This window comes from Drosophila elegans, unplaced genomic scaffold, assembly GCF_018152505.1.
Source record: "Drosophila elegans isolate 14027-0461.03 unplaced genomic scaffold, ASM1815250v1 contig_208, whole genome shotgun sequence".
NCBI lineage: Eukaryota > Metazoa > Arthropoda > Insecta > Diptera > Drosophilidae > Drosophila > Drosophila elegans.
Window position 1 is genome coordinate 11,557,700 of NW_024545578.1, and position 16,766 is coordinate 11,574,465.

Here is a 16,766-nt window from a genome sequence, read left to right on the forward strand (position 1 = left end):
CTGGCGAAAATTTTCGTTTTTCGCAGACACTTAAAGCAGAAATTGGAAGCAAATTGGCGGCCTCGGGGTTACGAAGATATTTAAGGGCTAGCAAGAAAAAAGGGAAATGAAAGAGAGGGCCAAGAAGAAGGCCAAGAAGTTGGAAAAAAAGCTAGGTAAATTGTGTGCAAGCGATAGAAATCTGTTTGAATATTTCTCCTTTTTTCTCCGATTGCCATTCAGAATATTGGCCCCTTTTCTTTTGCTGTTTCCTTGTCCCTTAAACCTCTCTATTACCACTCTTTCTTCGCTGCTTTTCCTGCATTTATTCCACTTTCTTTCATAAATATTTGCGCCCTTTGTGTGCTTAATTCATTCATCAAACTGTCAAATGAATGTCAAAACTAATAGAGCCCCTTTCCCTACCCAACGTGAAAAAGGGCCACGAAAGGCAGTCGAAAAGGTGCTCAATTATTGAAATGAATTAGTGGGCGCAAGTGGGTGGGCTTAAGCGTTTTTTTTTTCTCTACTCAGTTTGTGCTTTTTGTGAAAATATTCTTCCACAATAAGTTGCATGAAAATCAATAAGTCGGTAAGCTGTCTAAACAAATTAAGGGACTTAATTATACTTAATTTCATTCCAATTTTTTCTTTTTATTGTTTGATTGGTTTTACGACCCGAAAATAAGCATTTAAATCATTATTGTTTTTATTTTTTTTGGAAAAACAATTTGGACAATTGTTTTCCAAATCATTGATTTTTAAAATCAAGTATAGAAACACAAGCTGCTGTTATATAGACCTCCATTTAGCTGAATAGCTATTACTTTTGTAAATTCCCATTATTTTAGGATCCAATTTCGCGTAACCAATTTGTTAAAGGTTTTTTGTACTCAATCATGCTCTATTACCAATTTTCGGCCATGCTCACCTGCAGCTATTATCAGTTTTATTTTCGCTTTCTGAACAGTCGCTATCTCGAGGAGTGGAGCTGTTTAATTAGACAAACAGCTCTCCGTATTTAACGCATATTAATTTTCAACTACGCCCGCTCGCTGTTTCACTTTCCGACCTTTGAACCCTGCGGCGAAATCAAAATTATCAGCGTTTTGCTTGGCTTGTTATCATCTGATATCATTTCATCGCCCCCGCATTGGGGTACTTGACTTTATATGGCAATACTTGAGCATTGATTTCTCAGATTTCAATCAGTGTTTTTTGTTTGTCTTTAGTTTTTTTCGAGTACCTTCTGCGTTTTGAATTCGGTGTGGTTCAGTCGAGCATTTATATTTTTCGGCAGCAGTAACAATTAAAACCAACGACCGATTGGAGCGGCGTTTAACGGTACATATATATAAACCAGATCCTGACCTGAACGTGTAATAAAAAGATAGCCAGCTGTGAAATTAAATTTTATTTCAAACGTTCGCTGAAACAAATATAGAAGGCAAACGAAAACTAATGAACGGAATTGGAAACAGGAAAATCTGCAACTGACAAGGGAGTCAAATAAAATTGTTTCTGTCGAATGGCAATTTAATTGTTAAAAATATATACCATTCAATTTGTATGGGCAAGAATTTATTGGTGCTATTTACATTTACTCTTTATTTAAGTGCTTCAAATAATGCAAGGTTAAGTACATTTTTTGTGGAGTTATGCTTATTTAGTTTACTATTTTGTTCTGATTGATAAATTTAATGGATAAATTAAAGAAAGTTGCTGATTCGGAACCTAAAATAATAATAATCTGTTTATATACTCACGTTTTTTTTTGGTGATCATTAAACCAAATAAATTGTATTGCTTACCAACAATTGTTAGTAATTTCTGTTAATTTTTTGTAACAACTTTCGTGTAGACGAATTTCGTTTTTACTTAAAATATATAAGAAACTATAAGGTGTACTATAAGAAAACAGAACGCTGTTATAGCGTTATAGCGTTATAGCGTATTAAAATTAATATTTAAACTATTATTTTTTTAATTAAAAATGCAAATTTCTTCAGATAATCCTAATTCAAAATTAAATTCAGGATATTGCGTTGCACTCAGTTCCTACAAAGCCATGTCTAACCATTAGAGCTTATTATCAAGTCCTAATGTTCCTGTTTTTCTGTCGAAAGTTGTTTTCTTTTTTATTTTTTGCTTTCTGTTTGTTTTGCGGGCCACAAAGAGAAAATAGCAGTTCCTGATAGACAATCGAGTGTGGGTTCAAAAATGGGAAGTGCACTAGTGGAACGACGCAGCTTTTCCTTTTGCAATGTTTTCCTCGTGTTGCCTGTGTATATACGCTCGTTTTCCCTGCCACACATCCTTTCAACAGTTGCTCCTTTTCATTCCGTTTTCCGCCACTCATTAAATTGCGCGTTAAGCGAGAAAAGAGCAAAAGTGAATGGTGGTAATGCACTCTTTAAGCTGCTTAATTGTTGCCAAATACTTGGAGAGTTTACTGCAATCAAAGGAAGAAAGCATTGAATGTGTTCAAGAAATTCAACGTTTAAGTGTGCCTTATTTATAACTTATAAAATTTATGTAAATTGTAGTTCTAAACCGTGAAATTCTGAAAAGTTGTGGTAGAGAAATGTTCTTAGGCGGTATATATTTATTAGATCATATCTATCAACACACAAGTTATTTTTTGTTTGTTTTTGCAATTATTATTGCCATTTTATAATTCTTAGTTTTAATTTCCTAATAATTGTTATTCATATTAATGTTTATTTAAACCTTATACCTATTTATCTCAATGAAAGTACAAGTTCTTTGAAGCTTGCTATTCTATATGCAAACAGTGGAGTCTTTAACTCTTGATCCAAAAACTTAAGGCAACTTGAAGGTTGTGCGTCTCATAAATCTTTAGCCGCCGCCATTCAAATTGTTCAATTGATGGCGCACAACAATGGCTGTCGATGCGATGCCGCCTCTGATGGCCGAGTCCAAAGGATTTTCCCCATTTTTCCATTGTGCACGACTGTCTGTTTAGTGGGGGAATTGGAGCGGGATTTGTAGGCGAAGAGTTGGGACCGCTGGAGCGTTAATAAGCTCCACGACGAACACCCATAGCATGCAATCTATGCTGGTTGTCAGTCTCGTCTCGGAAAAAGTGCCAAGTCGGGGGTCAGAGACGCCAGATTGGAGTGACTTTACCAATTTGTTATGTTAAACTTGGTATAGCCCTTGGGTCGAGCAGCCCTATGCATACAAAAAAATATATATATTAGGTAACGATTATTATTAAGGAAAAAAACAAAAATGCTCTTATACAAATTTATTGGTTTATTTGTTGATTTATACCAATAATAAAAGTTGCGGGAGCAATATATTCAAGTCATAAATATTAATTCCGAATCAGGATGTAAATTTGTGTAGATTTTAAGCTAATTGAGTTTAATGACGCATATTCAGAAGTGCTTATACTCAATGGAGAGCATTAAATTATAAAGCCGTAATTAATATCTAGTGCGTAAATTTATTAATCTACAAGAACACATGATATATTCCAAAAAGACTGTTTCTGTATGTAGAAAAATAATTCAAAATAATTTGTTTTATTATGTGATGACAACTTTTTTATATCAAGAAAAATAATAATTTTAAAAATAATTTTAGAGTAACCAAAGAGGGTTTAAAGCTTCTGCAGAACATTCCACCCTTAGCTTGCCTTTCATATAAACTGACGGAATAAAGGCCAGACAACGGCCAAGTGATGGAAACTGTTGGCCCACTCGATCCTTTTGTTTTGTATTTTTTTCACTCCAACCGAGATCGTGCTTCTTCACACAATGGTCTCTGTAGGAAGCCCTTCATTGTATTAATAACTGCCTGATGCCGCCTGAATTGAAAGCCAATTTTCTAATCCTTCGTTGCAGCGCAGGATGGCGGAAATCAGAAGGAGTTCTCAGCCGCGGCTGCAACTATATATATTCCTCAACCTGCTGGCAACGGTGTTTGCTTCATTTCCAGGAGGACAAGCAGGAGCAGCAGAAGGTGAATCAAGGATGGATGTTCTAGGACTAACACCGGGCCAAAAAGTCCTGGCTGCAGTGCCCGCATCAGGTAAGAGTCGTTAGTCATCAGTGATGCAAGCTTGCCTACTTAAGTGTTCAGACCTTATACAAATTTGGCTAAGAGATAAATATCACAAATTAAAAAAATCTTTAATTATAAAATTCATTAAGCATTTTATACAAAAAATTAAAGGGTATTTAATTAAAAATAATAGTTTTAAATCCAAAAATAGACCTAGTTTTCTTTTAATCTTCTCCTTAAATGACGTTTTATCACTTCTGAAAACAATTTGAATGTATATTTCTAACTCTGATTAACTTTAAGACTTGGCAACACTGTCTTGCCGTTTGTGACTCTATTCCTCTCTTGTTTTTCCAATTAGCTTTGTTTATCACGCATACGCACTGTGGTCTTCGTTGGAGTACCAGGTGGAGTGGGATTCAAGGGTGGCGAGGAGTATGTCGAGAGGAAATGTCAACGAATTCTTAATTGCTATTTCGTTTTCCACCTACACTTAGTTGCGCCAGCTTGCAATCTGCGTTCTTGTCCCTTTACCATTCCTATTCCGCCGAGAACCCGAAAATAACTCAAGTGTCACTGGATCTAAGCTTACCGTGGCGCTTCAAGAAGCTGAGAACTGAGCGACGGGGACCTTAAAACGGCAACAGGGGGTTACGAAGGCGTTTGGGGGCGTCAAAACAGTCAAGAGCAGCTGCAGCGAAACGTAGGCACTCAACCGAGCATGAATGCCACTGAAATGTGGAACCTAGCTAAGCGGGAAATTTAATATTTAACCGAAATCAGTTCTCCTAAGATACTTATTGAAATCGAAGTACCTATTAACATTATCAGAACTCACACATAGAGAGGAAAAAAAAATTGATATGAATACAGATATTAATTGAGTTAAAAAACTTTGAAAAAGTTTGAATTATTGAATTTTGCCATTGTTGCTAGGACAACTATAGAATATTGTTGTTCGATTTTTAAATCAAGGTATTTAGGTATAGTCTCACAGTGTTTTAAAGACCCTTTTAAAACTGTAATGTTTCTAACTGATAAACTAAGACACTCTATTTAAGTGTTTATATTTTCTTTTAATTGAACTTAATCTTTCATTGTCACTGGTAGCATGTTACTACTTTTCTGTTATCACTTGCCGAAGCTTTTTGTGTGACACTATTATCCGTCTTCTTCTTCAACATTTTCTCGTCATTCTTCTATTTTCTCTTGTTTTTTCCGCTGCTGCTAGTCGACAATCGCTATATCCGCTTGTTGCTTGTTCCAGTTCCCTTTAGACCTCCCACAGCCCCCATGGCTTAGTCGCATACCATATTCCATACCACACCACCCATTTCGCCCTCAGCGAATCCTTACCGCCTGCAACGTTTCCGTTGCAGCGGGCGTTGCAAGCGGAATTTGATGTCGCTGGTGTCATTTGTCACGCGTTGTCACTGCCGTCGTTTGTTTGTTTACCGATGCGATGCTCCTTGTTGTAGCTGCTCATGTTGTCAGCACAGATACTCAGGCGTACGTACACCTTGGGAAATATTACTTAAATTACTCATAATTTATTTTGCTTTTAATTGCTAGCGAACTAAAACACGAAAGCGAAATAGTAGATTTTTTTGTTTTATTCGTAGTTTTTAAAATAGAAAAACAATACATTTTGCATGATTACACAGACTTACGTCTGTTTTCACCTAAAAAATTAAAAATTTGATACTATCTACTATTTGGAAAATAAAAATTTTAAATAAAAGGATTTTTTTTTAAATTTGCTCTTCGGTTTTATGTCTTTATTGTTTTTTATGACTGTGTACTTTTTAGTTTTTTCCTGCCTAAGCGTGTGTGTGGGCCAAGTTTATTCTCGGCATCATTAAGCGCCGACGACAACACTTAACACATATTGTTGCCATCCAATGGCCGTGCTCCTCCTTGACACCGTCTGCTCGACCTCTTCCTTTTTCCGCTGGCACTCCACACAATTGAGGATAAGTAGTGCCAAATGCCGGGGAAGCCATTAAAATGCAAATTTCTAGTGGTCACGTGGTGATGCTGCATTTCAACTTGGCCCACATAAACACACAGTGAAAACAAACAGGCCGAGAACAACCGAGAACAACCCAATGACACTAACTCAACAGCAACCCACTGCATCATCGGCGACTTTCGCTTTTGTAAAAAAAAGCGTTGCCCTCACTTTGTTTTGGCCTTTCCTTTTTCGCTTTCCCATTTTGGCGCTTTCCATTTGGCCAGCTGACATTTTGGGTCAGTTGTCGCATTTGTTTTCAGTCTGCTGTTGTATTTTTTTCCCCTGCTTTTCGGCCAACTTTCAGATTTAAAATGTGTGATTTATTGCCAAGATGCAGGGGCGAACTTTTTTGCGGTGCGTTTAACATGGCGTATGATTAACGTCAACGCGGCGTATGCGTAACGCGAAATTCTGTGGGAAATGGCAGCAGCACTTAGCGACAGCTCAAAGCAGCGGAAAAAACGATACGAAACGATACGAAACGAAACGAAAAGTTCCTCGCCAAAGCGATTCTGAACTGCAGTTGGAAATTAGTTTTGAGTGACAAGCGCATAATTCGTACACAACTTAATTAAATAAGTTTGCAATCTCAAAGCGAACGAAGGTAGAAAACGATTTCAAATGAAATCTCAATAGAAAAAATGGGGATGATAACTTTATGAAGGAGCGAATCTCTTGGAATAATTGCTGGTTTTTGCGGTATAAAGTTTATTTATCTAAAAAAATGTTTCGTTAAATAAGTCTCTTTAGACTGAATTAATAGTTTTTGGTTTTATAAAATAATCAACAAAAAATGTTACTAGAAATATATTAACAAAATGTTATACAAAAATACTTTTTTATCTCTGCCTTTTCTTGAAGCTCATTAAATCGTTTAATGCCTTTAAAATTTGATACAAAAAGCTCAAGATTATAAACAAATTTATATAAACAAACCATTGCAAGGCACTTGCTAAGATAAACCATTAATCTTATCGTGAAACCTTCTTGAAATATTTTCTGAGGCTGCATTATTTGTATTAGCCCATTGAAACGGAAATTAGAGAGTCATTCGACGTTAAATGGGATCACCTTAATAAAAAAAGGAACCCTTTCAAGCGCTTTTTTCAATCAAAGGCCCTTTTTTTCCGAATTTCCCAAGTGGCTGCCAAACAATTTGATTTTGTTCGTTTGGCTTGATGATTCGACAAATGTTCAATTGATTGCCAACTAAATGACATTCGAGTCTCAGAAATTGTCTAATGACTGCAATTCGAGACGCTTATCAAAGTTTCATGTGCGCATTTGCCAATCACCTGCAGAGTGGATCACATTTCCCCCGCCACTTTTCCCCATTTCCTTTGCCGTTTTCTGGTATTCTTTGGCGATTGCACTTAACTGACAGTAAGTAGCTAGTTGAACTCAAACAAAATGCTTAGCGCACAATCTGAGAACAAAACAGTGCTCGAGGAGGCTTCAGATACTCGAGTACTTTGGGGTTTTCGGGTGGAGGCTGGGCGCTTTGGAGTGTTTTAAAATTAAATTTCTTGCTTAGCCAGACTCTTCAAAAACAGCAAGTGTAACACAGAGAAAAAAAAATTACGAAACTAAACCCCGAAAAGAAAATGAATGCTTTAAAAATTTAGCAGATAGCTTTGGATTATAATTGAGTTTATATTAATAAACTGAGGTAAAAATAATGTGTATATTAACGGCAGATTTGTTTGAAATTTGAAATAATATTTTTTGATTTTCTTTACTCAAGATTATTCGAATTTTTACTATACTTTATGTGTACAATCTAGAACTATAATATTAACTACATTTTTAATTTCATTAAAGGATTAATAATTTTGTTGACCTTTAATTTTAAAATATAGAATATTTTAAACTACGATTGCTTAGTTTCCTTTTCTCAGCTTAAGTTCAAAGCCCCTTCTTTTTTCTTGTGATTACAGCACGCACAAGTTTTTTGTTGTACCAATTAGCCTTGGCCATAAATTCAGCCGCCGGCCTGGAACCGCCGACGTTGCAGGAAGTGGAGGTGGTCGATGTGGTGGAGAACCAGGAGCAGTTCCTGCTGAGCCCGGATCCCAACTGGCTGGCCGCCATGGCCAATGAGTTTCAGGTGAGCAGCCTCTTAGCCTGGGTCCCGAAATCGGGAAGCCAGATAACTCCGGCCAACATAAATCACGCTGTTGTTGCTGCTTAACTTTTTGGATGGTGTTCATTTTTTTTTAACTTGGCCCCGGATATCTGTCAGTGCCTGTCTTGAATTTTGGCGGAATGGGGTTTTTTTTTTTGGGTTAAATGTGGAGAATTTGGAGTAGCATCTTCGGGCACGTGACCGCATGGTGGTCACGCTCCAGTGCCGCCGGATTTCATTTACAGCCAGCAGGCACGCCACGTCGCTTCCCTGGATTGAAAACAATCAGGCAGCAGCTAAAGATTTATCAGTGCCGTCAACTTCCCTCGAACCGAAGGGCAATAACCGATTAAGCCCCGAACCGAGTTTATCATTTGGTTTAGGATTACACCCACACCACATAATTGCTAGAGATTATACATCTTCACAGGCACTCAAGTTTCAATTTGGTAAACGACTTTATGGTTAACAACGATTTTTGGTTCACAATATCAAGATAAGGTGGTATGGAACGTGAGTCATTTGGGCTAACACTTAACAAACGCATCTTAAAATCTCTTTAAGCAAAAAATTTAAATGAAAATAATTCATGAAAATAAAACTCTTAAGCACTTACGTTTTTTACAAACATTTTGAATTTTTATTACTATTCAATTCGTGTTCCTTTTTTAGTAAATGATGATAATTAATTTAAATTTAAATAATCATTTCGAATCTTTTTTGCTTTTATTTAATGCTTATTCTTTTACTTTAGATTACGTTTGAAATTGAAAAGTTAAAAAATTGTGTTTTATAATAGTTTGTCACTTTGTAGAAGAGTTTTTTTTTTATTAAAAGTTCTTTTAAAACTGTGAAGCTATTTTTCATTAAGAATTTGGAATTATTTTCCTTGTTTATCCTTCGAAAAGATTTCGCAGCTAAAAGGATATCCAGCTAGACTTTTATTGCAGCAGTTTGATTGAAAATTCATATGTCCCGTAATAATCACGTCATCAACTTGAAATTGCCCCAAAAGCAAAACCAATTTCACTGGCCGAATTTTCAGCTAAGGCAGAAAAAAGCCTGGATTATGGCATGCATCAAAACTTTCTCATTAGCACTTGCATAAAGAGATGGTATCTCTTTCAAAGGATGGCCAGAATCTATGTACTGGCTAGCTATGGACTATGGACATCACTGCATGTTTTTCGAGAGTTTGTCCAAAAAATTGAAGTAACTTCCTTTAAGACCCCAGGGAACTTGGTCCTGTGAGTCGATTTTGGTTACCCCATCTTCGAATTTTTGTGTATTGCATTTTGCAATGTTGCTGCTGCTGTGGCTTGTGTTGTGGCTGGTTGGTTCGCTTTGAGACATCTGCTTTCAATTTCGCAGATTGTCTCGCACAAATAAATGCAAATTTTATGCAAAACAAACGACACTGATAGTGGGAGATATATGGTATGGTGCTGAAGAGTAGGGGAGTCTGTTTTGCTTTTTTTTGTTAGTTGTTAGTGATAAGAGCCTTTGCTTTTGCATAATAAAATATTTCACATTGTTAAGGAAAGCTTCAGTTTTTATTTGTGATTATTTTGCTAAAAGAGTTGTAAGCTCCTAAAAAACTTCTTCATTTTAAAATAATAATGTCTTATATGTAACAATGAAATTATCTTGTATCTTATCTTGTGAAACTATCTCCTTACTGTTAATACATCACAGTTAAGAAAAGAAACTTATATTTCATTGTATTTTGCAAAATGTAATTATTTTGTATAAGTATTTTGTATTGTGATTTTGCAAAATGAATTCATTTAAATGGGTTTGATTGTTAACTATTTACTATAACTTTATTTTATATATCTTAAATAATTTTGTAGTAACCCAAAATGTAATTCTAAACCTCATCATCCCCTTCTTTGTAATTAGGTTCTTGAACACACAAGGCTTTAAATTTAATACAAGATTTCGTTATTTCTGCCCAAACTAGGTTTTACTTGGATACTTTTCTGTAGCTAAAACCGCTGTTCATTAGATTGTTGGAAGGCAATCCAATACGACTGCAACCACCGACCCTGTGTTTTCTCCTGAAGACGAGCAACAAAAAATGGAAAATGTCCACTGGGGATTACTTTGCCTAATTCAACTGCAAATGAAAATTGTTTGTTCTGTAAATTCAATCTCTTGGTGTCTTGTTGACGTTGTCATTAAGCCGCTGTCTGGCTCAGCTGTTTGTCGGAGGCACTGGGCTTCCACTTGCCACCTCCCCGACCTTTTAAACCTCTCCAACCTCTCCAAACGCTCCAAGGCTAGCCTTACCATTGCCATTGAGTTCATCAAAGCGTAATCTGCACAAAATGGCGTCACTTCCTTAGCCGTGGCGCACTAAGGAAAAAACAACAAGCAAATGGCCGGGAACTTTAAGGCTAACTATGCCGGGGACTCTCTAAGCATCCGATGAACCGCCCAAGCCCTCAAAATCCCCCTCTGCTCACCTAATGGAGTCATAATTCTTCAGCTCGTTAGCAATACATGCAACGTAAATATGCTTGCGCCAAAAAGTATGCCAGGCATTTCTTTTCGTCCTTTCTACGTTTTTAAGGGGCAATACCCTGCAGACATCCAGTTGGGTTGTGCTAGGATAGTATATTTGTACTACTGGCTTGTGACAGGCAGCGGGTCACATTATTGGATTTTTAAAGGGGTATGGAGGAGGGGCATAGGAAAGGAAGGATTAAAAGTCTGACGTCTATCAAGGCATGTGACTTTATTTTTAACTTTTCATATCTAGTGCTTAAAATTTTGTTGGGCATTGCCAATTTTATATGTTATATTTATTTTCCTCCAAAAATTGTATATAATGTACAAGTATTTTAAGCAAATAATTTATTTAATTTATTGCTATCTTGGATCTTTTTTGAGTGAACTTTAAACACATTTTTTTAATTATTTTATTTTAATTTACAATTTTTATTTTTTAGAATTTACCTAGTTTGTCAATAAATATTTTAATTGATAGTTAATTAATGCCTAATTACTAATTAATACAAAAAATGAGTAATAGTATTTTTAACATAATTATTTTGGTTCTTGGCTTCTCAAGGACTGGTCTAAAATAAAACTTCAAACACTTTTTTGCAAACAACAATATTAACTTGTGTGGGATTATTCATAACAAAATTTAATTTTACTTTTAACTTTATGGTTCAACCTTTTGATAATTGTAGCGCATATTTGTTTACCCCTAAAGGGTATCATTTTGCTTGAAATTCGTAGAAGCTACCTCCATCAATTTGTTTTCCATATTCCTTTAGGCGACTTCCCTTTCGCATCTGTGTCTGTAGGGTGTGTGTTGGTGTGTGTTTGTGTGACCTTCCTGGTGTGTGTGCTTGCCGGCGTTAAACCTTTTCGCCTTTCGGGAAGCCGGGGGCGGTGGGCGTGAGCCAACAGAACAGCCGCCTTGGCAGTGGCCGCTCAGCCTGACAAGTTGCTTAATTGAAAAGTGTTTTGTTTGGCATGCCCAAGGCTCACTTCTGCACTGAGAAAAAAACGAACGGTATATTCTTAATTTTTAAGAAAAAATTCGTATTTCTTTGGTTGTTGAATTAATAAAGCAATGACCTTAAAATCTGTAAAATTATATTAGTCTTTATGCTTTTTAAATATATATCTCTTAAGTTCAATTATATTTTTAACTTGAAAAATATATACGTATTTTGTAAAGTGTTTCTTAGCTTTAAGAGCCTTTGCCCCAACTGCTGATTTGGCAACTTTTACGTTCAATAATTTGCTGCTTATTTATGCGATGGCTTTAAAGCCGGCCAAAAAAAGCAACAAAGGACTTCCGCCTTTTTCTCCCCAAGATCCTTCATGGCTTCTGTGATTACGCATGGGGTGGAGAAAAACTGGCGCATATTTATCACTTTTCCTATTTTTTATTGCTTCCTCTTTCGCAAGTCGCCTCCTTCTCCCTCGTCATAAATAATTATGTTATTTTAGATTCTTTTTTTTTTGGTCTCCTCGCGTTGAGTAGAGATAAATTGTGGCAATAATTATCGCACATTTTTCACAACGACATTTTTCAACGACTCTCAGCATGAATTCGGTGACAGTTTTCGTAATTAAGTCGACATGGTGACTTAATGACGCTGCCACGGCCCCTCGCATGATAACTCGGCACTTATGTTTATGGGTTTTATGTATTTTTAATTAACTTTGATGTTGATTCGGCAAATGCTCACTGGGCCTTGCAGCCAGTCAAATTAACCAAATCAAAAGCAACACTCAACTTTGTCTGGAGCAGTCTGGAGAAGGACTCTCCGTTTGTAGTCTGTGTTACTGGCCAGTTTCGTGTCTTTTGTGTCTCAAGTGTTTGTCTGTCTAATTGGTAAATTTAATTAGCCAGCCACCAGGTCACAATGTTTGTGTTTGGCTTTCTCCGCTGCAGTGAGAAATTCCATTTTCGCTTCCAATTTAATAAGCACGCTTCCCAGATTTCGGCTAGCTGGATAAAATTTATAGACTCGGTCCTTCCTTCGCAAACGGAACTTTAGTTTACCTTTCGCTTTAACTCTGACGTTAACGGAAATGCAACACTCTCGGCCGTGCCAGTCAACTGGGGCTCCATTCAAAGGGGTTAGCTAGTAAAGTTCATGTTTTCAGTGTAAAGGTTTGAAATTGGAATCAGAAAAAAGGATAAACAACGAACTTAATAAATCGTACTTTGGCCACACAAAATAAATATATGCGCAACAGTTTATTAAGTCATTAAAAAAAATAACAAAAATATTTGTTACTGTGTGTCTTTTCATAAATAGTAATATTTTCTTAATGATATATTTAAATGTTAAGCTATCAAGATATATAATATATATATATATAAATTTTTTAATTTTTTTTTTCTAAAAAGACAAACATTATTAACGGCCCTCTTTCGCCGTAAAATATATAACATGGCTAAACTGCTTTGGCGCTGTTTACTGCAGTTTTCAATTAAGTTGCCAATGTCCCTCTGCCTGTTCCTCGAACTGCAACTCATCCAGGTTGCTGCTTCCCTTTTTAATTAGTTGACAAACTTGCACATTTTTATCGCCGCTTGTTCGTTATACCTTTGCTAACTCGTCCCTGTTTGCACATCCCCTCCTTTCGGCCGTCACTCTCTTATTAATTTCATTTTGCACTTGCAATTGCTAGTATATATCGCATCGCATCGCTCATACGCAGCGTTGCACCGGAAATTAATTTCCGTACGCTTTCGCAGGAAGCGAAAGAACAAGAAAAATGACTGTCGGGCTGATTCCTTAACAAAGTCATGACCAACAGGAGCATAATGTTGGAGATAGGATAATACAGGGAAAAATGTTCATCGATTTAAATTGATTTGATATTATTTGTGGGAATTGAGGTATTGAAAAGGTTATGATTTTTAACTTGTTTTTTTTTTATCATTGTCAGTCTGTAAAAAAACTTGTGTGTAGTATATATATATATATTCTTCCACTATAATCTTGACCTTTTTCGATTGCAGAGTGTGCCGGTGTATGAGACATTTCCGGCCGATTTGCAGAACTGGTTGACGGATGGCTATGGAATCAGTGCCACGGATGTCTACCACAGCTGGAGCAGAGCCCAATTCGGCGGAAGGAGCAGTTCCCGCACCCCGCAACTTATCTGCACCGCCGATGGACAGTGCTACGAGGTCAACAAAATCGTCACCGCCTGCTGTCCATTTTGAGCACCCAATAAATGCATTGAAAACAATCGAAAGGAAATCATAAATTTGGCGCACACACACAGTGGACACAATCCCATCGATTGACAGAGAGTTCCGGCATTGTCCGCAATGAGACCATTAAATACCGACGCTCCTGTGGCCGACCACGTGGTCAATGGTCGATGGTCGATGGTCGGTGCATCTGTTGGCGAGATTGGGGGAATGGGGTCCGTAATCGAAAACGGAAGCTGCCAACTGCACTGAAGGCTTTTTTGTGGGACGAGTAGTTCAGTTAACTAACCGGGATTTTTCGTCTAGCCAGCGGGTTCATTATTAAGGTTTAAGAATATCTGTTACTTTAAAGAAATAATTTTTATGCATACAGGGAGTTATAACGTTTTTATAGGACTGAAGTCATTAAAAATAGTTTTTTTTTTTAGTAAATGTATCTTTGCTGTCTAAGTTTAGGGGTTTATTAAAAAGAAATCATAACCTCCTAGTGTAGATAGTTTAAAACTCAAAAGAAGGCTTTATTAATAAGTAAAAGTAATTTAAATTAAAAATTGTACAATTAACGGTTGTGTAAATATAAATCAAATGGGATTATTTATTATTACATTCAATGAAAAAAATATAAATACAAAATATATTTTTTTTACATATAAGTCAATTATTTTATTTAAACACAAATACTGGCAAAAAATGTTTTTATTTTTGAAATCTTTTAATAAAGATTCAAAGTTTAAATGAGTGTAATGCTGAATTATAAAATTGAATCCACTCTTATGTTAAATAATATTTTAAAAGTGTAGAAATTTAAAATCACTAGAGACGAAATTAGAGGAAAATTGGCTCACTTTCATGAAACCCTAAAATTTCTCAATCCCCCGAAAAACATATTCAGCATAAAACTAGGGTATTTCCAAGTGGACTATACCCAAAACCGAACCACTCCCTGGGGGCTTTGAGCTCTTTATGCGTGTCTGCAATCAGCGACAACGAATGTTTCCATGTACAGAACGCGTGCCAAAACAAAAGGAAGTGAAAAACGCAACAACAAAAGCCGGAAAAGCGGCGACAACAAGTACAACCATGGCTGCATCAGGGGGGAAAATCAACATGCAACAGCGAAAACGAGCAGCAGCAACAAATGTCAGTTATTTTCTTGTTGCTTTTGCTATCGCCACCCCTTTTTCCCATTTTTCCATTTTCCTACTTTACTTTTTTGCATTTTCCGGGCGTGAGTTCTTTTTTCGCAATTGTTTCGCTGGTAAACAATGTGATTTTCAGCGTGAAATTTCATTCAATCGGCTCGGGTAGAGGCCATGGCTATGGCCCCCTGTTAGCCACACCTCGCTTACCAACTCATTCGACGATTCGACGGCCATTGGTGGGCAATTTGTGTGTGCGAAACTGTGTGTGCGACCCAAAAAAATATGTCGAGAGGTGTTTTGTTTTAATATCCTTTTTCACTGCATTTTTTTTAGCACAGAAAAATGTTTTTTACGCTCTGTTCGGGGATTTGCTGTTTTTTTCTGGGCGAAATTGCTTTTAATTGATCAAATTGTTTAAATATACGGCATTCATATATGCATTTATTTGTTTTTTAGGTTTTTCTTGTTTGGGTTGCTTGTTTTGTCTTTTTTATAATTTCAATTAAAGTTGTACGATTTTTACTTAGTTGTTTATGCGATTGACATAAGTAATATATAAAAAACCTTGTTTATTGCAGCATAAACATTCCACTTTATTATTTATTTTAAATTGACAATCGCCTAATTGTTGCTTTATTTATTTTTGTATAGTTGCAATTTGACTTTTTAATATCTATATTGATTAAAATTTGTTTATTACAAAGAGATGAGTTTAAAGCGTTTATTAAAATAATGTTATCATATACAGATTTACAACAATTGTCAATTCATATTTTTGCCCGAAATATTTTCATATAATAAATATATTCAACCTTTAAAGATTCATTGTACCATTTGTTTATTTTAGACTGTCCATATCGCCAGGTGCTTCATACAAACCATTTTCCAATGAAAGCATAAATACAAGAACAAAAATAGTACTGCAAAAATCAAAATGCAAGAACTACAAAATAAACAAATGCAATTTGACATCATATATTTTGATAAAGCAACAAACGAATGCACAAAAAAATCGATTAACTTGAAAATAACTGCAGTGATTTTTAAAAAAGATATTAATTGATGCATAACAAAAAACAATTAGAAAACATAGTCGATGAATAAATGATAAACAGAAAAGATAAACTTATGTACTTATTTTTAAAAAAAATTTATATGTTCCATATTTTATTTTTGGTTATTTATTCAGATATTGAAATAAATTTTCTGAAATATGATATCTTAAATATGTTTTCTTTTAAATACAAGCTTATTGGTGGAACCTTTAAAAATATACTTTATTATTTAAAGTTTTTTAAGCATTCTTTATGGCAAGTGCATAAAGCTTACTGGACTATAGGTCAAACGAGTAAAAATACCAATTCAAATGATTGCACGTCTCTTTATTTAAACTCTGTTGCAATTTAATTAAGAACCCCACACTGATCCCAATGAAACATATAAATAAGTGAACAGGCAGACATTCCCGAAAATATTCGCGAGCATAAATGCCAGCCATTTTCTGGCATTCATTCGCAGCCTTCCCGTCCCGATTTCCTTCGGTTTTAAAACTTAGCAACGGGCGCCAGCAGGAAAATGTTGGCTTAAAAGCGATTTTAGTCCTCGTTCCCCGCCATTATAGCCATCTGTCTGGGAGCCCCTTCCACGCAGCGTTATGCATATAGGTAATGCATGTAAACGATATTGCTTCACTCAACTGTCAGAGGGCATTAAATAATATTTTACGCTGGAGAGGCGGTGGGCGTCAACATCATGGCCTGTGACATTTCTGACTGC

The 16,766-nt window shown here is 36.0% G+C and overlaps 1 protein-coding gene across 3 annotated transcripts; it reads left to right on the plus strand.

The window, feature by feature from the left end:
* The first annotated feature begins 1,215 nt into the window (after positions 1-1,215).
* LOC108135527 lies at positions 1,216-14,382 on the plus strand. 3 transcript variants are annotated; one of them, XM_041708101.1, is made up of 4 exons: positions 1,216-1,323; positions 3,852-4,038; positions 4,373-4,446; positions 4,509-5,666. In XM_041708101.1, exons 2-4 carry the CDS (start codon positions 3,858-3,860, stop codon positions 4,629-4,631), a joined length of 378 nt encoding a protein of 125 aa, XP_041564035.1. In that variant the 5' UTR covers positions 1,216-1,323; positions 3,852-3,857; the 3' UTR covers positions 4,632-5,666. The 3 variants fall into 3 exon arrangements, with proteins under 3 accessions (XP_041564035.1, XP_017111762.1, XP_017111763.1); XM_017256273.2 differs by lacking the exons at positions 4,373-4,446; positions 4,509-5,666 and adding exons at positions 7,963-8,132; positions 13,651-14,381 and having other exon boundaries at positions 1,217-1,323; XM_017256274.2 differs by lacking the exons at positions 4,373-4,446; positions 4,509-5,666 and adding exons at positions 7,963-8,132; positions 13,651-14,382 and having other exon boundaries at positions 1,253-1,323; positions 3,857-4,038.
* Positions 14,383-16,766: the final 2,384 nt, after the last annotated feature.